Here is a 15,535-nt window from a genome sequence, read left to right as displayed (position 1 = left end):
TAATTAAGGTACAGCCCTAGCATTTGCCTGGTGTGAAAATGGGAAACCACGTAAAACCATCTTCAGGGCTGCCAACTGTGGGGTTCGAACCCACTATCTCCCGGATGCAAGCTCACAGCTGCGTGCTCACCTGTAATCTTTTTTCCCTTTGCATTAGGGCGTTGTTCAGTAGTATAGAAATTCATTATGCAATATAACAAATTATAATAGATTTTTATTTTGATAATTTTGCACTTTTTTTTTTTTTTTCGATTTGGGATAATCAGTCATTATTTCAACTATCAAGAAGGTTATTTCAACTATCAAGAAGGTTTTAAGTCAATACCGTATATAGCATTTTGAAGAAATTTTAGATCATTTTAAAAATGTTCTTTTAAATTTATGCATGAATTCTTTATAGGCATAGATGAGGTGCGTACAGCCATGATCAAAGCTGCTGGGATTCATGGATGTCAATGGTTTAACAGAGTGCTGAACATCATCTGGAAAGAAGGGAAGATCCCAGAAGACTGGGCAGAAGGCAACATTGTTCCCCTCTTGAAAGGAAGCAGGCAAAAAAATAGCAACTACAGAGAAATCACACTTCTGTCACACGGACTTAAGTTGATGGAGAAAATTATTGAACGATGATTAAGTGCCATTAATGAACCACTACTTGAAGAGGAACAGTACAGGTTTAGAAGCAACAGACCTTATCTTCACTCTTAATGGAAAAACACTTGGAGAAGGGAACAGATATCATCTTTGTCATCCTGGATATAGAAAAGGTATATGGCAGCTTGCCAAGAGACATAATATCGGAATGTCTGGAAAGAAGGAATGTGCCAGTATATCTTACCAATAAGGTACAAACGTTGTACAACGTTGTATCCAGATAGGAGATGGTTATTCTGACTGGTTCACTACAAATAAAGGAGTGCAACAGGGCAGCACTTTGTCACCTCTCCTGTTCATTATGGTGATGAAGTAATGAAGAGAATGAAGAACGAATCAAATGAGGACTTCAATGCATTAATCTTTGCACACGATGTGGTGAATTGGGGAGGAACAGGAGAGAAGAAGTTCAACAGAAATTTAACACTTGGAATCTGAAGTTTAAGCAGTTTGGCCTAAATATAAGCCACACAAGAACAGTAGTGATGCCAGTCAGCAGGCAAACCCTACAGATTAACATCCAATTGGACAGCGAGAAACTAGAAAACGTTAACAATTTTCAATATCCTGCTAGTATTGTAACTAGTGACACAAAGTCCTCTAGTGAAATCACTACCAGAGTCCAAAAAGGAGCACAATTTTATCACCAACTTAGGTCTCTTCTATGGGATCATTATATATCTTTAAGTACAAAGAGAACCCTTTATCAGGTTTATTTTGTGCCAATAACTACATATGACCTTGAAACCTGTACAATCAACTGTAGAGATAGCAGCAGACTTCAAGCTGCAAAAATGAAGTTCCTGAGGTAAATGCTACGGAAAACAAGAAGAGATAAGATCCGGAATGAAGAGATCCGTCATAATACACAAGTGGTCGCTAAGCGAAAATGTAAGAACATCAAGACTCAAATGATATGGCCATGTAAAAAGGACGGATCAAATGAGAACAGCAAGAAAATGGCTAATAAAAGAACAGGAAGGCAAAAGACCTAGAGGACGACCATGGAAATGGTGGATCAGTCAAGTAAAGCAGGACCTGGAAAAAAGAGGAGTGGGATGGCAACCAAGTCGTGAAGGAAGAAATGGACTTGGATAGACAAAGATGGAGAGCGCTCTTGTACCGAATTCGGGCGACTGGAGACAACTAAAGGATGATGATGACTTTTTATTGTCAGACTGTTAAAAGTACACAAATGACAAAAATTATACATTTTTCTTACATATGGTTAAAGTTGATAAATACAATATCTTTCATTTATACCTGGATTTATACCTGTGAGTTTTTTGTTTCTAAGATACGTGCAGGAGCATAATACAGCGCTCAGATAATATTAAAAGAAAGTATTTCCTAGCGTGTCTCAAGCACAAGAAATGCACTAACCTTCGCACCCATTCCTAGAGCCAGTCATTCACCACCTCGTACCCGAAGGCCAAGAACAAACGGAAACGAGAAGGGGTTGTAAACAACAGTTATATAACTTTCTGCTCTGGTGCAGAATTATCCTTCCAAGTAGTTCTGTGCAAAAAAAACTGCCAAAAGTGAAATCACCACAAAGAATATTTTTAATTCAACTAGTGAATAAATTTGAAAAAGACGCCTTTACAACAGATGGGCACGTTTTATTTTACAACTTGCGCAATGTTCAAGTGAGTGCATAAAGGAAGCTCATTGTACAACAGCACACTAAACGAGAGACACATCTGAAAGCTGTAACGAGTGTGGAGAGGAACAAGTGTTCCTGAGTTCTTTGGAGACATATCATTATGTCCATATTTACATACACTTTCAAGTAGTGTGAAGTTATTTAGTGTACCAAACCCCCTCAGAAAACCTTTTGGACTGGTATCTGTGCCGTTAGAAATTCATATCAATGACTTGTGACAGAACATTATCGTTTCACATTCAATGTGAAACATCTTGCCATTCTCGTTCGAATTTGTTTATCATATCTAGTCGCACTATGAAGTGCTACGCTCTGGCGACTAGGCTTTGAACTTTCAAGTCTGCCTGAGCGATTCTGCGCGTGTGCGTGCAGCAACAAGGCAAGCCACGCTGCTTGGCGTGGGGCACGAGCAGTTGGAGTGGAATCGCCATGAGAAGAAGTCGTGTGTGTTGGACCGGTGGTGTGCTTCGGGGCAGTAGTTTCGATCATGGTTAAAACCAGGCCCCTGTGGGCATTTAGTGCCCTTATAACCTGGTAGCTGGCCTCGATTAATCTACAATTGGTGCTTTGAGCCTGGTTGTGTAAGGTAACATAATGTAGCCCTCGGCGTCTCTTCGCTGTTCATGGATTGAAAACTGTAAGTTACATTTTAATCTACCCATTGGAATTCTACCTTCAAACAAAGAACTGTGAAAAATTCCAAGAAATGATTTAGGTCAGTTGCTCCAAAAGTGATCTCTACCCGGGATAATAATAATAATAATAATCTCCGACATGTGTAATGACTGCATGTTTGTTACGTTACCATGTTTTCACAAGAAGCTTCATCTTAGTGTTTTTAAAGGAAATCAGCGGTGTGGACTGATTATCAAATAAATTTCAAGTTCAACTATGATTTTAGCTGGAAAATGTTTCTAGAACTTCATGTAAATTGAGAGCCAGCGCAAGGTTCTGTTTGATTTTGGTTAAACTTCCTCAATTTTCTTCTTTTGGGTCGGCTTTTTGGGTTAATTTATTGTTTTCTGTTCTGATTTTTCTGGCTCTTGTAATTTGTTTTCCTTTTGGTGCTATTTATGTGTCGGTTTTGTCCTTGCGGACATGTCTTTGTTCTTGTTGCCTTAGCAATGTGTTTTTGATTGATTGTTGGGCTAACTTGGATTTTAATCGGTCCGTGGCAGCTTAATTGTATCTTCAGCAACGTGGATGTAATTGATTTTTGTGTGCCATTTACTTTTCTCGGTTTGGTAATTTTTGAACTGTGGATTCGAGTGTTTTGGTGGGATGATATACTATCACTTGCGTAGGTTCGCCGCGAAGTAAAAGAGATTCCTTACTGGTGAATTTTACTGCAACCTAGGCCTAATAGTTTTCTAGATTTTAAGTTTAATCGATTTTAGGGTAGGTGATTGGTAGTGTAGGTAAGCTTTAAACCTTCTTGTTTCATTAGTTTCCTTATCGAGGTCAGATCTTTATTATTTTTTTCTTTAAAAATCAATTCTATTTGACTTATATTTTATTGTTCCTGTAAATTAATGTCAATTTAAATAACTATTCATTTTAATATAACACTATGAGCCCAGATGTTTCAAGATGGCGTCCCTACCCTGTGCCGGCGTAATTAGGCTCTCAGAAAAAAAAATCACAGTTCTGTCAGTTTTCGCATTATAAATTAACAAATTTATATACATATTGTACAAAGAGTGGGGCTATCTCACGAAATCAAATAAAAAATGCTTACCATCAGCATTGGAAAGAAACTTAGACTACAATATTGGTCCATTCTGATATCCTTGTTCACGCACTTGAATTTCTAATTCACTAGAAAAGTTTGATAGTTTTTAGTCACTGAATAACAGAATTACACATTGGTATTCTAAATACTTTTTTTTTTTTTTTTTTTGCTAGGGGCTTTACGTCGCACCGACACAGATAGGTCTTATGGCGACGATGGGATAGGAAAGGCCTAGGAGTTGGAAGGAAGCAGCCGTGGCCTTAATTAAGGTACAGCCCCAGCATTTGCCTGGTGTGAAAATGGGAAACCACGGAAAACCATCTTCAGGGCTGCCGATAGTGGGATTCGAACCTACTATCTCCCGGATGCAAGCTCACAGCCGCACGCCTCTACGCGCACGGCCAACTCGCCCGGTATTCTAAATACTTAGCTTTGGTATGGTAACACTCAAAACATTCTCCTATGCAAAGACCTACGTCATATCTACGACAATATATGGTCATTGTCTTCACAGCACGACCGGTGTTATGTTTGGACTTGACGTAGCAAACCTGCACGTGTCCTTCCTTCTTCGCGCCTACTGCAGGTATTCTATGTGGGAAATGATCTCTACCTACTAGCCTTCCCACAGTTGATGCTCGTGATTTTTCAGTAATTTCGGCCCTAACACTACTCACCAAATCATCCGCTAAACGTTCACAAAATTTTGAAAGGGGAAGTTTTTGTGAAGAAGCCTTATGGCACAGTATATAGGCATTCACTATGGCAAGATCAAACAGATGGAAGAATAAATTTTTCCACCACTTGATCGATTTCCTTGTGAATGCATAATATGCCAACAATTGGTCGGACTTATCAACACCAATATTGAATTTGTTATAGTCTACTACTGCTGATGGTTTGGATTTCTCGTGGATCCCTCTTGCTGCGGGTACTTCAATCATGTCATCATGTGCAGTGCTCAGCTTATACACGTCTCGAAAATCTCGCCACTTTATTGCTAGAAGGTGTTCTTTCTGCAATGAAATTTTTTCACCGTTTTTCAGTTTTTTCACAAACTCTAATTTTGGCATTCCTTTCCGATTTGGCATCACAGTGCCAGCTGCTTTAGTTTGACAGTCCCACAGATGGTCATAAATGGTGGGGCTTGAAAACCATCTGTCCATATACACTGTGTGCCCCCTATTTTTTACTGGTTCGCACAGTCTGTCAACAACATTGAAGGAAGAATTGTAATCCTCCACTGTGACATGGGCTCCAGAATACACTTCCATGTTGCACACGTAACCACTCCTCGCTTCCACTCCTTGATTCCATACTTCTGTGGCTTTCCTCTCATGAACACACGAAAAAATATACGTCCCCGAAATGGATATATTGCTTCATCGATTGTCAATGATTCATCAGGAGAGTAACAATTCTAAAAACTTATTTTCAGGCAGTCTAGTATTGGTCAGATTTTGAACAGAGGATCGTAGACTGGATGGCCCCTTTGTTTTTGCTTATCATTGTCGTTCAGATGCAACATTGTCAGAATAGCAAGAAATTGGTCACTCGACATTCCAATGGACTTTGCATAGTCAGTTTTTAGAATTTGTGTTGTGCTCCAGTAGTCCCGGAGAAAAGGTTTACAAATCAAACACATTAGGCAAAAAATAACTTTAGTTCATTCAGAGTCACTAGTTTCCACTGTGGATGCACTGATTTAGGTTTCAAAGGGCCTTCTTGCTTCTTTAGATGTATTTGCTATAGGGCATATCTGTTACCTTCCACTCGGAAAACATTCAGTACATTACTGTCAAAAAATAAACTAAAGAAATCTAGAGGTGAAGATTCTGCAGAAATACGAAGGTTATTAGCATTCAGTCCTGGTGCGCCAGAAAAAACGGACCTGCTCACAGGAGTAATATCTTGTTCCCATTGTGTTCCCGTGCTTCTCACCTCCCTTTGTCTTTTTGCGACTGGTTCTTCTGGTGATGAATCTGATGATTCAGCATCCTGAGGGATTTGTATATTTTCATTTTCTTCTTCACGATCACTTTCATACAGATCAGAATCTGAATCGTTCACAAGTTCCGTAATAATCTGTTCACTTATCCGTGGACTGTATGCACGTGTAGGATTTACTTTACTGTACAAAGTCCGGGATCCATATCTCAATAATTATACAGTATAAATCGACTACTTGAGAGATGATTGCAGGCTGTTGCCTCACTACACTTGCGTCTTGGGTGGTGTGCTAAGTCCCAACTGACGAGCCTAACTTAGCACACGAGGGCGAAACGCAGGCAACCAAGAATGAGTTAGCTGGAAAATTTATAATGTCCAATAACGGACCATTATATTGGTATTATAAATTTACTCATTCAGGACAAAATATTTTAGGTTCCCTATGGGAATCAACATCTGCATCAACGTGAATAGCTTTCGAGTGGCTGAATTTCAAAGATCGTGGTAGTAGTATTACTAACAGCGGCACTCAGGCGCACGCCGCGTGGTAGTAATATTACTACCGGCAGGTGCATAGTGTTAACTAAGTTAATTGGTTTTCCACTTGTTTGTTTTTTTGAGCATTCCAAAACTGAGTGATTTTTCATAGTTTACTTGTGTTATCCTGAGAGTTTTAATAACATTCAAGCACTTATAATTTCAAGCTGAATTTTAATTTTCTCTTGAAACTTATTAAAACATTTTCCTTAAGCAAATTAAAGTCATTTGTATTTACAAATCATGGATTTTCATTTCAGTAAATCAATGAAGCACTGTCACTGTTTCTTTTTCAATTCTTGACCACGGCATTTTTCTGCTTCCTTCCACCTTCTAAGGTAAGTGTGCTTTCTCCTCTTGTTTGGTGGATTCTTGTGTTTTTGTTTGACCTTTTTTTCCCCCTCTCTATGGTGTTCGCTTTAACTCCCTCTTTGCGGCGGACACGCCACCAACCTTCTCACCTGGGGGGCCTCACTCCCAGGGGTGTGAGGTTATAAACCCATCGTCCAAAGGCTGTTTCGGGGACCTTGAGGATGGTGTCTGTTTGAGTGGCCACAGAGCAGTGGTTGTTTCGGTTTCACTGTTGTTCTGCACCTAATTTTGGTTGTTTCCGCTGTGTGCAGCGTAATTTCCCTCTCTCATTTTCCCTTGTTTTGTACAGTGCAGTGCTGTGTTGATCTGGAGGTGAATGAAAATCAGAAACAAAGAGAGTCAAAACTTATTGTGAACAATCATTGTGAAAGGAAGTGCAAGGATCTTGTGTAATTTCTTGAATGATTCTGTTTCATGTCTTCTACTATGGCGCGCGCTGTCATGCACCCCTCCTTCCTCTGGCGAGCCGAATTGGAATACAAGCTATCCATTCATGGCCTTGAACCTGCCCGTACTGTTGCTGAATGCGCTGTCCTGCTATCTGCCAACTCCCATTAACCTATCGGTAATTAACAGGAACCAAGTTGGTGAGCACATGCATTTTATCTGTATTGCCTTGAGCGAGATCAATGTAATAAGGGAGGAATTTATCGAGTTGCCTCCGTCGAAAGCCCAGGTAAACCAGCTGAGGGTCAGAGCGAGCCACTACTCGGGCCGAATTCAGGACTTGTTGTCCATTAAGCCCGATGCTGAATTTATTTCAGAATGCGCAAGATTGTTAATGGTCGTTTCAGGCATTACTGCTGATCTGGATTTGTTGTTAGCCAGCAGGGATATGGAGAATTGTTCTATTTCAGTCGGTCATAATCCCGTTTTACCTACCTCAAATATTCCTTCAAACCAATTTGTGTCCTCTTCCCAGATTCAAGGTTCATGTTGTGTGACAGCTCCTTTCCTAGACAGTTTAGTGTCTAGGTTAAATTCTGTTTCTTCTCCAAACTGCCTAATGGAAGTTTTCCGTGGAGTGAGGAGCTTTTCGGTGAATTCAATCGATGAAAGTATTAGATTTCTACGATTCCTTGTAGAGTTAACCGACACTGGAAATGTCTATTTCGTCAATGACTTGGGGATTTTTCGTGCCCTCTTCTCTCATTGTGAAGGGATCCTGATAAGGGAAATTTCAGAAGCTATTTCTAGAAATTTAACTATTAATGCATTTCATGAGCTTGTCTTGTCTAAATTCATCCCCTCCCTTGCTCTTCCAAGTCTAGTTCCGCAGTACTGTTTTAGGATGCAGTTTGTTAATGAAAACTTGCTTGCTTATGTTCTCAACTTAAGGTTCTATCGCAAAGTTTTTAAAATTTCTGTTCCCGAAGGGGAAATGGTAGCTGGAATCCTAAAAGGTATCTCTCCTTCATACCGCTCCTACCTCTCATTATCCAGGTGTCCTACCAATTTCCAAGAGTTAGAAGAAGCATGCTCGTTTGCAGAGGATGTGAAACACAGGGATGCTTCGAGACCTACTAATGTTCCTCCTCCTACTGTGCCCTCCTATCCAGTTGTTCCTCCGACTTCTAATGAGGCGAATAATCGCAAATGATTCAATTGTGGTTCCAGGAATCACTTGAAAAACCATTGCCCGACTTTGAAACGTAATTCTGGTGGTTGCTATACTTGTGGCTCGAAACAGCATCTTAAAAAGAACTGCCCCATGTCATTCCATGGCAGTGGTCAATGACTACAGGACAACAAAGGAGTGTTTGACCATCCTAAACCTGTAAATTCTGAATCTTTAGAAAAGCCTGTCTATCCTCCACTGTGTAATAAGATATCAGCTCATGTTCCTTGCATCTTGATTGAGGTTAATAATGAACCGGCAGATGCTCTGCTCGATACTGGTAGTGTGGTATGTTTAATTAATTCTGCTTGGTACCATCAGATGAAAACCTCATGTAAGTTACCTGAACTGGAACCTACTAACCTAGAATGTGTTTCTGCCAACTGTCAGTTCTTGGAAATCTTGGGTTCGGTGAAGGTCAAGTAAGAATTGGTCATTTTACTTGGAAAATCAAGTGCTTGGTAACACCTAACCTCTCCTGTAACATAATTCTAGGGGCCAATTTTCTGTCTAGGGCTGGACTTGTTCTAGATTTACAGTGTCGAAATTTCTTTTTCAAATTTTCACCTGATTTAAAGTTTGACTTGATTAACGTTCCTTTCAAAATACCTATTGCTTCTTGTGTGGGTTACAATCAGTCCGATGAGCCTAGCAACACTAATCGTCTTGACATGAACGCACCTAATCCGTTTTGCTACAGGATCACTTACCAAAATTGAAACCAGAGACAAGAACTCCAACACAGTACACAGGCCTTGGTATCTAGGGGCAAGCTTTGCCAAAAACTTATTCACGGCTTTACTTATGATGTAACATTTAAGATATACCAGATCACCAACATTTAATTTATACGGCTTTCTGCCTTTATTGTACTTCCTTTTGACCTTCTCATATGACACAGATAAATTCCTTTTGGCTTTGTTCCAGATCCTTTGAACGTCATTAGGCTTTGACAATTCTGGAAGAAGATCTTTGATACGTAGAACATTAGACATAGGAGAGTATGAGGTATAGCTGAACATTAGAGACATAGCCCCACATACACAAAAGTGCCTCCATCACCACTTAAAAATTATAATATACAAGTATACAATTACATTTTAATAACATTCAAGCACTTATAATTTCAAGCTGAATTTTAATTTTCTCTTTATACTTATTGAAACATTTTCTTTAAGCAAATTAGTAATTTGTATTTACAAATCGTGGATTTTCATTTCACTAAATCAATGAAGCACTGTCACTGTTTCTTTTTCAATTTCTGACTGCATCCTTTGTATGCTTCCTTCCACCTTCTAAGGTAAGTGTGCTTTTTCCTCTTGTTTGGTGGATTCTTGTGTTGTTGTTGTTTTTGCTTTACCTTTCCCTCCCCTCACTTTGGTGTTCGCTGTAACTCCCTCTTTGGGGCGGACACGCTACCAACCTTCTCACCTGGGGGCCTCACTCCCCGGGATGTGAGGTTATAAACCCATCTTCCGAAGGTTGTTTCGGGGACCTTTAGGATGATGTCGGTTTGAGTAGGCTACATTAGAAGATAACTATTTCTGTAAAAACAAGTGCTGTGCAGTGAACAGAACAGTTATATTTGTTGTAAAACCTTTTTTACAGTGTCACCAGAATTCAGTTTAGTCATATATTTTAGTCATTTTTTACTTATTTTAAAGCCTTTTTACATAAATTTAAGGCATTTTATTGATCATTTTCAGTGATTTTTTTTTTTTTTTTAGGTCACCAACTTCGAAGATGTAACGGATCCAAGTCTGCCGGCAAGCACAAACGTTGTGCTCAACATGTGTGAACCATTGTTAGGCTGAAGGCATACATTGTTTTTAGATAACTGGTATTTCTCCCCATATTTATTCAAAAGGCTACATGACAAGCAGACGAATGTAATTGAAACTGTTAGAACCAAAAAGAGATGCCTCATGATATTAGTAAAACTAAACTAAAATGTGGAGAGTATGAGACATGGACTGACAATATCATGTTGTGTGTGAAGTGGAAAGACAACAGGGACGTTTGCTTTCTCACTGCTAAACACAAATGTATATATTTTTAAAGGTTTTTTTTACGTCGCACTGACACAGATTTGTCTTATGGCAATGACTGGATAGGAAAGACCCAGGAGTGGGAAGGAAGCGGCCATGGCCATAATCCTTACTTTAGGTATAGTCCCAACATTTGCCTGGTGTGAAAATGGGAAATCACAGAAAACCATCTTCAGGACTGCTGACAGTGGGGTTCAAACCCACTACCTCCCAGATGCAAGCTCACAGCTGTGCGCCCCTAACCGCATGGCCAACTCGCCCAGGAAACACAAATCAGCTGAAATGACAGACATAGGCAAACTGTGCCGAAAGAGAGGACAAACCCTACAGAGGAAGTGATAAAGCCCAAGTGTGGCCTTGAATACCTGAAGGGAATGGGTGAGGTTGATCTTCAGGATCAGGTGACAGCTCTATTCCCAGTCATGCGACACACAGTAAAGAGGCGTAGGGGAAACCTCCCCCCTCGATACATGCATTTTTAATTCCTTCACTGTGTAATATATAAGTAATAATAATAACAACGTAAACGTTTCCATCTTTTCAATACTAAAATATATTCACAAAATTATAAATTACATGGTACTAGTTTCGACCCATCTAGGGGTCATCATCAGCCGTATTGGAGCAAAGATCACTTTTGGCGAAATCCTAAGAAAATGTTATTTTAAAGAATAACAAGTGAAATGAGATGTTATTATGGTAATAGTTAATAATACAAGGAATATACATACTAAGAGGTTTTTAACAAAGAATAAAGTATAAATGGGGTGTTGTAAAAATTATAATCATGGAAATCAGTAAGTTCTTTTGTTGAAATGACATATATAAAATTATATATGGCTTAGGAAGAGGGCTTAAGGTGGGGCTGAAGGGTGCGGGAGAAAGTGTAATTGTCTTGGAAAAATACCTTTGATTAAATTTAGGATTGAGTTTAGGTTGGCTGCATTATTGTTTCTGAGGAAAGTGATAAATAGATCGAAGAGTATGTTGGGTTTCTCTGAGATTTCATTGAGATTGTGACTGGCATTAAAGTATTGGTCTAGGTGTATGTAGTAATTTTCCATTATGTTGAGTAAAGGGGCCTTGTTTGCTAATACGAGGATGTCCATGTCTTGTTCAATATTGGTGGAATTATGGTTATAATCTTGCATGTGTTGGCCGATGGCTGAAAACCTGTTGTATTTTATTGCGTTAGTGTGCTCGTGGTATCTGATAATGAAGTTTCTCCCGGTTTGCCCGATGTAGGTTTTTTTACAGGTGGTACATTTTATCCTATAAACTCCTGATTTTAAAAAACTGCTGGTCTTGTTGATGTGTGAAGTATTGTATAAAACGTTCATGTTCTTATTGTTGGTTTTGAAGGCTATTTTAACGCCTTGTTTCTAACATTTTCCACCTTCACGTTCAACAATGATATCTACAAGTTAACCAACATTTTGTAATTTATAATTTTGTGAATATATTTTAGTATTGAAAAGGTGGAAATGTTTACATTGTTATTATTATTACTTATATATTATTCTCAGTTCAATACGGACCAAAAACATGAAATTCATAACCATTAATCCTTCACTGTGTATCGCAAGATTGCTGCTAACAGAAAGACAAGCTACACTGACTTCAGAACGAGCATTGTGCAGCAGCTACTAGAAACTGCTCAATTGGCGGAGTACTCTCTTCGAGGTCGACATTCAGCAAGCAATATCCCCACCAGATTACAAGCTAGATCATGGGCCCACTTTCCCATGCATATTCCCCCTACAGAGAAGAAAACAGAAGTCACAAAAAGGCGTGCTGTGTGCTACCATCAGGGTAAAAGAAGTGAAAGTTGCTGGCAGTGCAAAAAGTGTGGGTAGCTCTTCACTCTGAAGAATGTTCTGAGGTGTACCACACTCAGCAGACGTACTAGAAAAGTGGCACTAATAAGCTTATTTTTTCATTACTACACATGCAAATTTTCAGAAAGGAGTCTTAACTGGTTGGTTTTATATGATTTTCTAAATGATATTGTGCTGACAACTGCTGTAGAGCAGCATTTAAATGTGATTTTTCAGTGAACTGCCACAGTATTTAAATTTGACGAGAATGGGTTAATAAAAAACACTGTGAGCATGCTCAGCAGATTTATCTGAAATAGGATGCTGCCCCTACTTACTTACATATAGTCCCACAAAGAATTTTTGACACTTTTCTATTATGTTGAACATAATAATATTGACTGATACCTTGATCAGTAATAAAAAGCAGATTTTACCACATGAAGTGGCCACATTTTCAATAACAGAATCAGATTATCGTTTCTGTTAAATTAGTGTATTCTCTTTTATTAGATTTTACAGTAATATTCTTATATTTATCAGTAATTAGTATTATAGAAGCTTTTGAAATGTGGTGTTACAGAAGGAGGCTGAAGGTGAGATGGATAGATTGGATCACGAATGAAGAGATAATACTGAATAAAATTGGCGAGAGGAGATCGATTTGGCTAAATTTGACGAGAAGAAGAGATAGAATGATAGGACACATCTTAAGATACCCAGGACTTGTTCAGCTGGTTTTTGAAGGAAGTGTTGGTGGTAAGAATGGTAGGGGTGGACCAAGGTATGAATATGACTAGCAGATTAGAGCAGATGTAGGATGCAATAGTTACGTAGAAATGAAATGGTTAGCACAGGATAGGGTGGCATGGAGCGCTGCGTCGAACCAGTCTATGGACTGATGACTCAAACAACAACATCAGTAATATTATAAGAACGATACATAAACATGAAAAATATTTTTACTTTTGTTGTATTTTAACTATGGTTTGTTAAATGATAGGCAACAGAGAATACTACTTTTTTTTTTCAGTGACCAGTGGAATGACCCTAACTTTGTTCATCTGACAAAGAAAAATATAATTTTTTAAACTGCCGAATTAGTTAAGCAAGAAAACTTACATACTATGCCACAAAACCCTATTTTTGGTTTGTTCTAACCTTCCTTTAAGGGCCTCCATTATGTTGAAAACTTCTATAGCCGATAAGTCATTCTCCTTAAGGCCTTCACGTCTGTCCTGAAACAAATACACAAAATTATTAAAAACAACCACTATCACATTCCCCATAATTTTCAACATCATGAGAAATTCATAATTATCATCATCACTACTACTACTACCACTGAAGATTCTTACTGGCATTTTAATTCCAGAAAAGCACTGTAAGCAAGGCCACAGATTTCAGTATTATAATGAATTTCAGAAAAATTAAATTTCACTTTAATACCCTGAGTCTTTTCAAATAGTCATTACACATCTTAATGACAAATTTTCTTGTTCATTAGAAACATCCTGGTTGAAAATAAGCAGATATACACACCTGCAATACTGTGTGTAGAGTATGCAAAAACATGCTTCCAGAAGCATGGCATTGTTCGATATAAACTTCATCATGATCTGTATTATTTAAGGCTAGTACATAACTCTACATACAAACATTCAAAAATACAAGAAACAATATAACACTTCAAATAATCAAAAAACATCAAAAACAGTTCACAAACTCAAATCTAAACTGTCCAACCAATGTACAACCCCGTCAGAAGCACACACAAACTCCTTCAGCTGCCCGGAATATGACCTCCTTGGACATTCAATGATAATATGATGGATGGTCTGTTTCTTCTCACTACAGTCGCACTCAGGGGAGGAGCACATACCCCACTTATGCAACAATGACCCAAATCGTCCATGATTGGTACAGACTCTGTTGAGAAGAACCCAAGTTCTTCTGGGGAGATAAAAACCAGGTGGTGGATGTTGAAGACTAAAGAGGGTCTGCCATTCATCTGGAGCTGTGTTGGTCCACTCCAATTGCCATTCATCAGAATCGTTAAAGTTCCCGTTGATGAGTTCCCTTGCAGTCTGAATGGGTGGAGATCTTGATTTCAGACATTCATACATAACAACCATGTTTTCATGAATGGGAAGACATGGGTTCATTGTTATCTTCCTGAAGTCGCATATTAGGTTGTTTTGTCTGTGTATTCTTGGAGGTGTTATGTGGCTCAAGACGGGCAACCATAAAAGAGGAGTAGATCTGACTGCACTGCTGACAATGCGCATCGTCTGATTCAGAACATCATCAATATTCTTAACATAAGGGCTATTCAGCCAAACAGAAGAACAATACTCGGTTGTAGAGTATACCAGTCCCAATGCTGACGACCTAAGAGTGGATGCTGATCCTCCCCACGTAGAACCTGCAAGTTTCTGAATGACATTGTTCCTAGTCTTCAGCTTAGCAGCGGTATCCATTAAATGTTTCCTGAAGGTAAGTGTCCGATCAAGAGTTACTCCAAGTTACTTGGGGTTAGGATTGTCGAGGGAAACATTCAAAATAATGTTTGCCTGCCTGTTGTTATTAAGGTGAAAGACATAGGTTTCTGTTTTACTGGTACTAGGTATCAAACACCACTTATCAAAGTAATCTCTCAAAATGTCGAGGTCTCTGTTTAGAATTGCTTCTATCTCATTCACATTGGATTGCTGAATAACTATTGCTAGGTCATCCGCATAAGCAAATTGGCATGATGCAATGCCAGGTATATTGGCAATGAACATAGTAAACAGCAATGGAAAGAGCACATATCCTTGAGGAAGACCATCGTTGAGCTTTTTAACTTTACTATATTTGCTATCCACAACTATTTGGATCATTCTATCTGACAGCATGTTGTTTATGAGTTGTGACATTACTCTGCATCCAACAAGTTTAAAAAACTTATACACTACTCCCTCTCTCCAAACTATATTATAAGCATATCCGTATTGATAAGCATTCAATTAATAAGAAACTAAAATGAAGGTCTACCTAATAAATATCATTTCATATGATGTCAAATCATTTATACAATGGGAGTGGTTTCAACCCCATTATGGGTCATCTCCAGCCATGGACTAAAACTGACAACATACA

At 38.7% G+C, this 15,535-nt stretch overlaps 1 protein-coding gene across 1 annotated transcript in view; it reads right to left on the bottom strand.

Annotated features, from left to right (window-relative positions):
- Positions 1-15,535, bottom strand: part of LOC136868600 (uncharacterized) — a 103,764-nt gene that overhangs the window by 68,007 nt on the left and 20,222 nt on the right. Inside the window, exon 2 of the mRNA XM_067144786.2 lies at positions 13,556-13,632. Coding sequence (XP_067000887.1) covers positions 13,556-13,575 — 20 coding nt within the window. The 5' untranslated portion in view covers positions 13,576-13,632. The remainder of the gene's footprint in view (positions 1-13,555; positions 13,633-15,535) is intronic.

This window comes from Anabrus simplex, chromosome 1 (assembly GCF_040414725.1).
Source record: "Anabrus simplex isolate iqAnaSimp1 chromosome 1, ASM4041472v1, whole genome shotgun sequence".
Taxonomy (NCBI): domain Eukaryota; kingdom Metazoa; phylum Arthropoda; class Insecta; order Orthoptera; family Tettigoniidae; genus Anabrus; species Anabrus simplex.
Note: the sequence above shows the minus strand (reverse complement) of the source record. Positions and strands in the feature narration are given on the sequence as shown.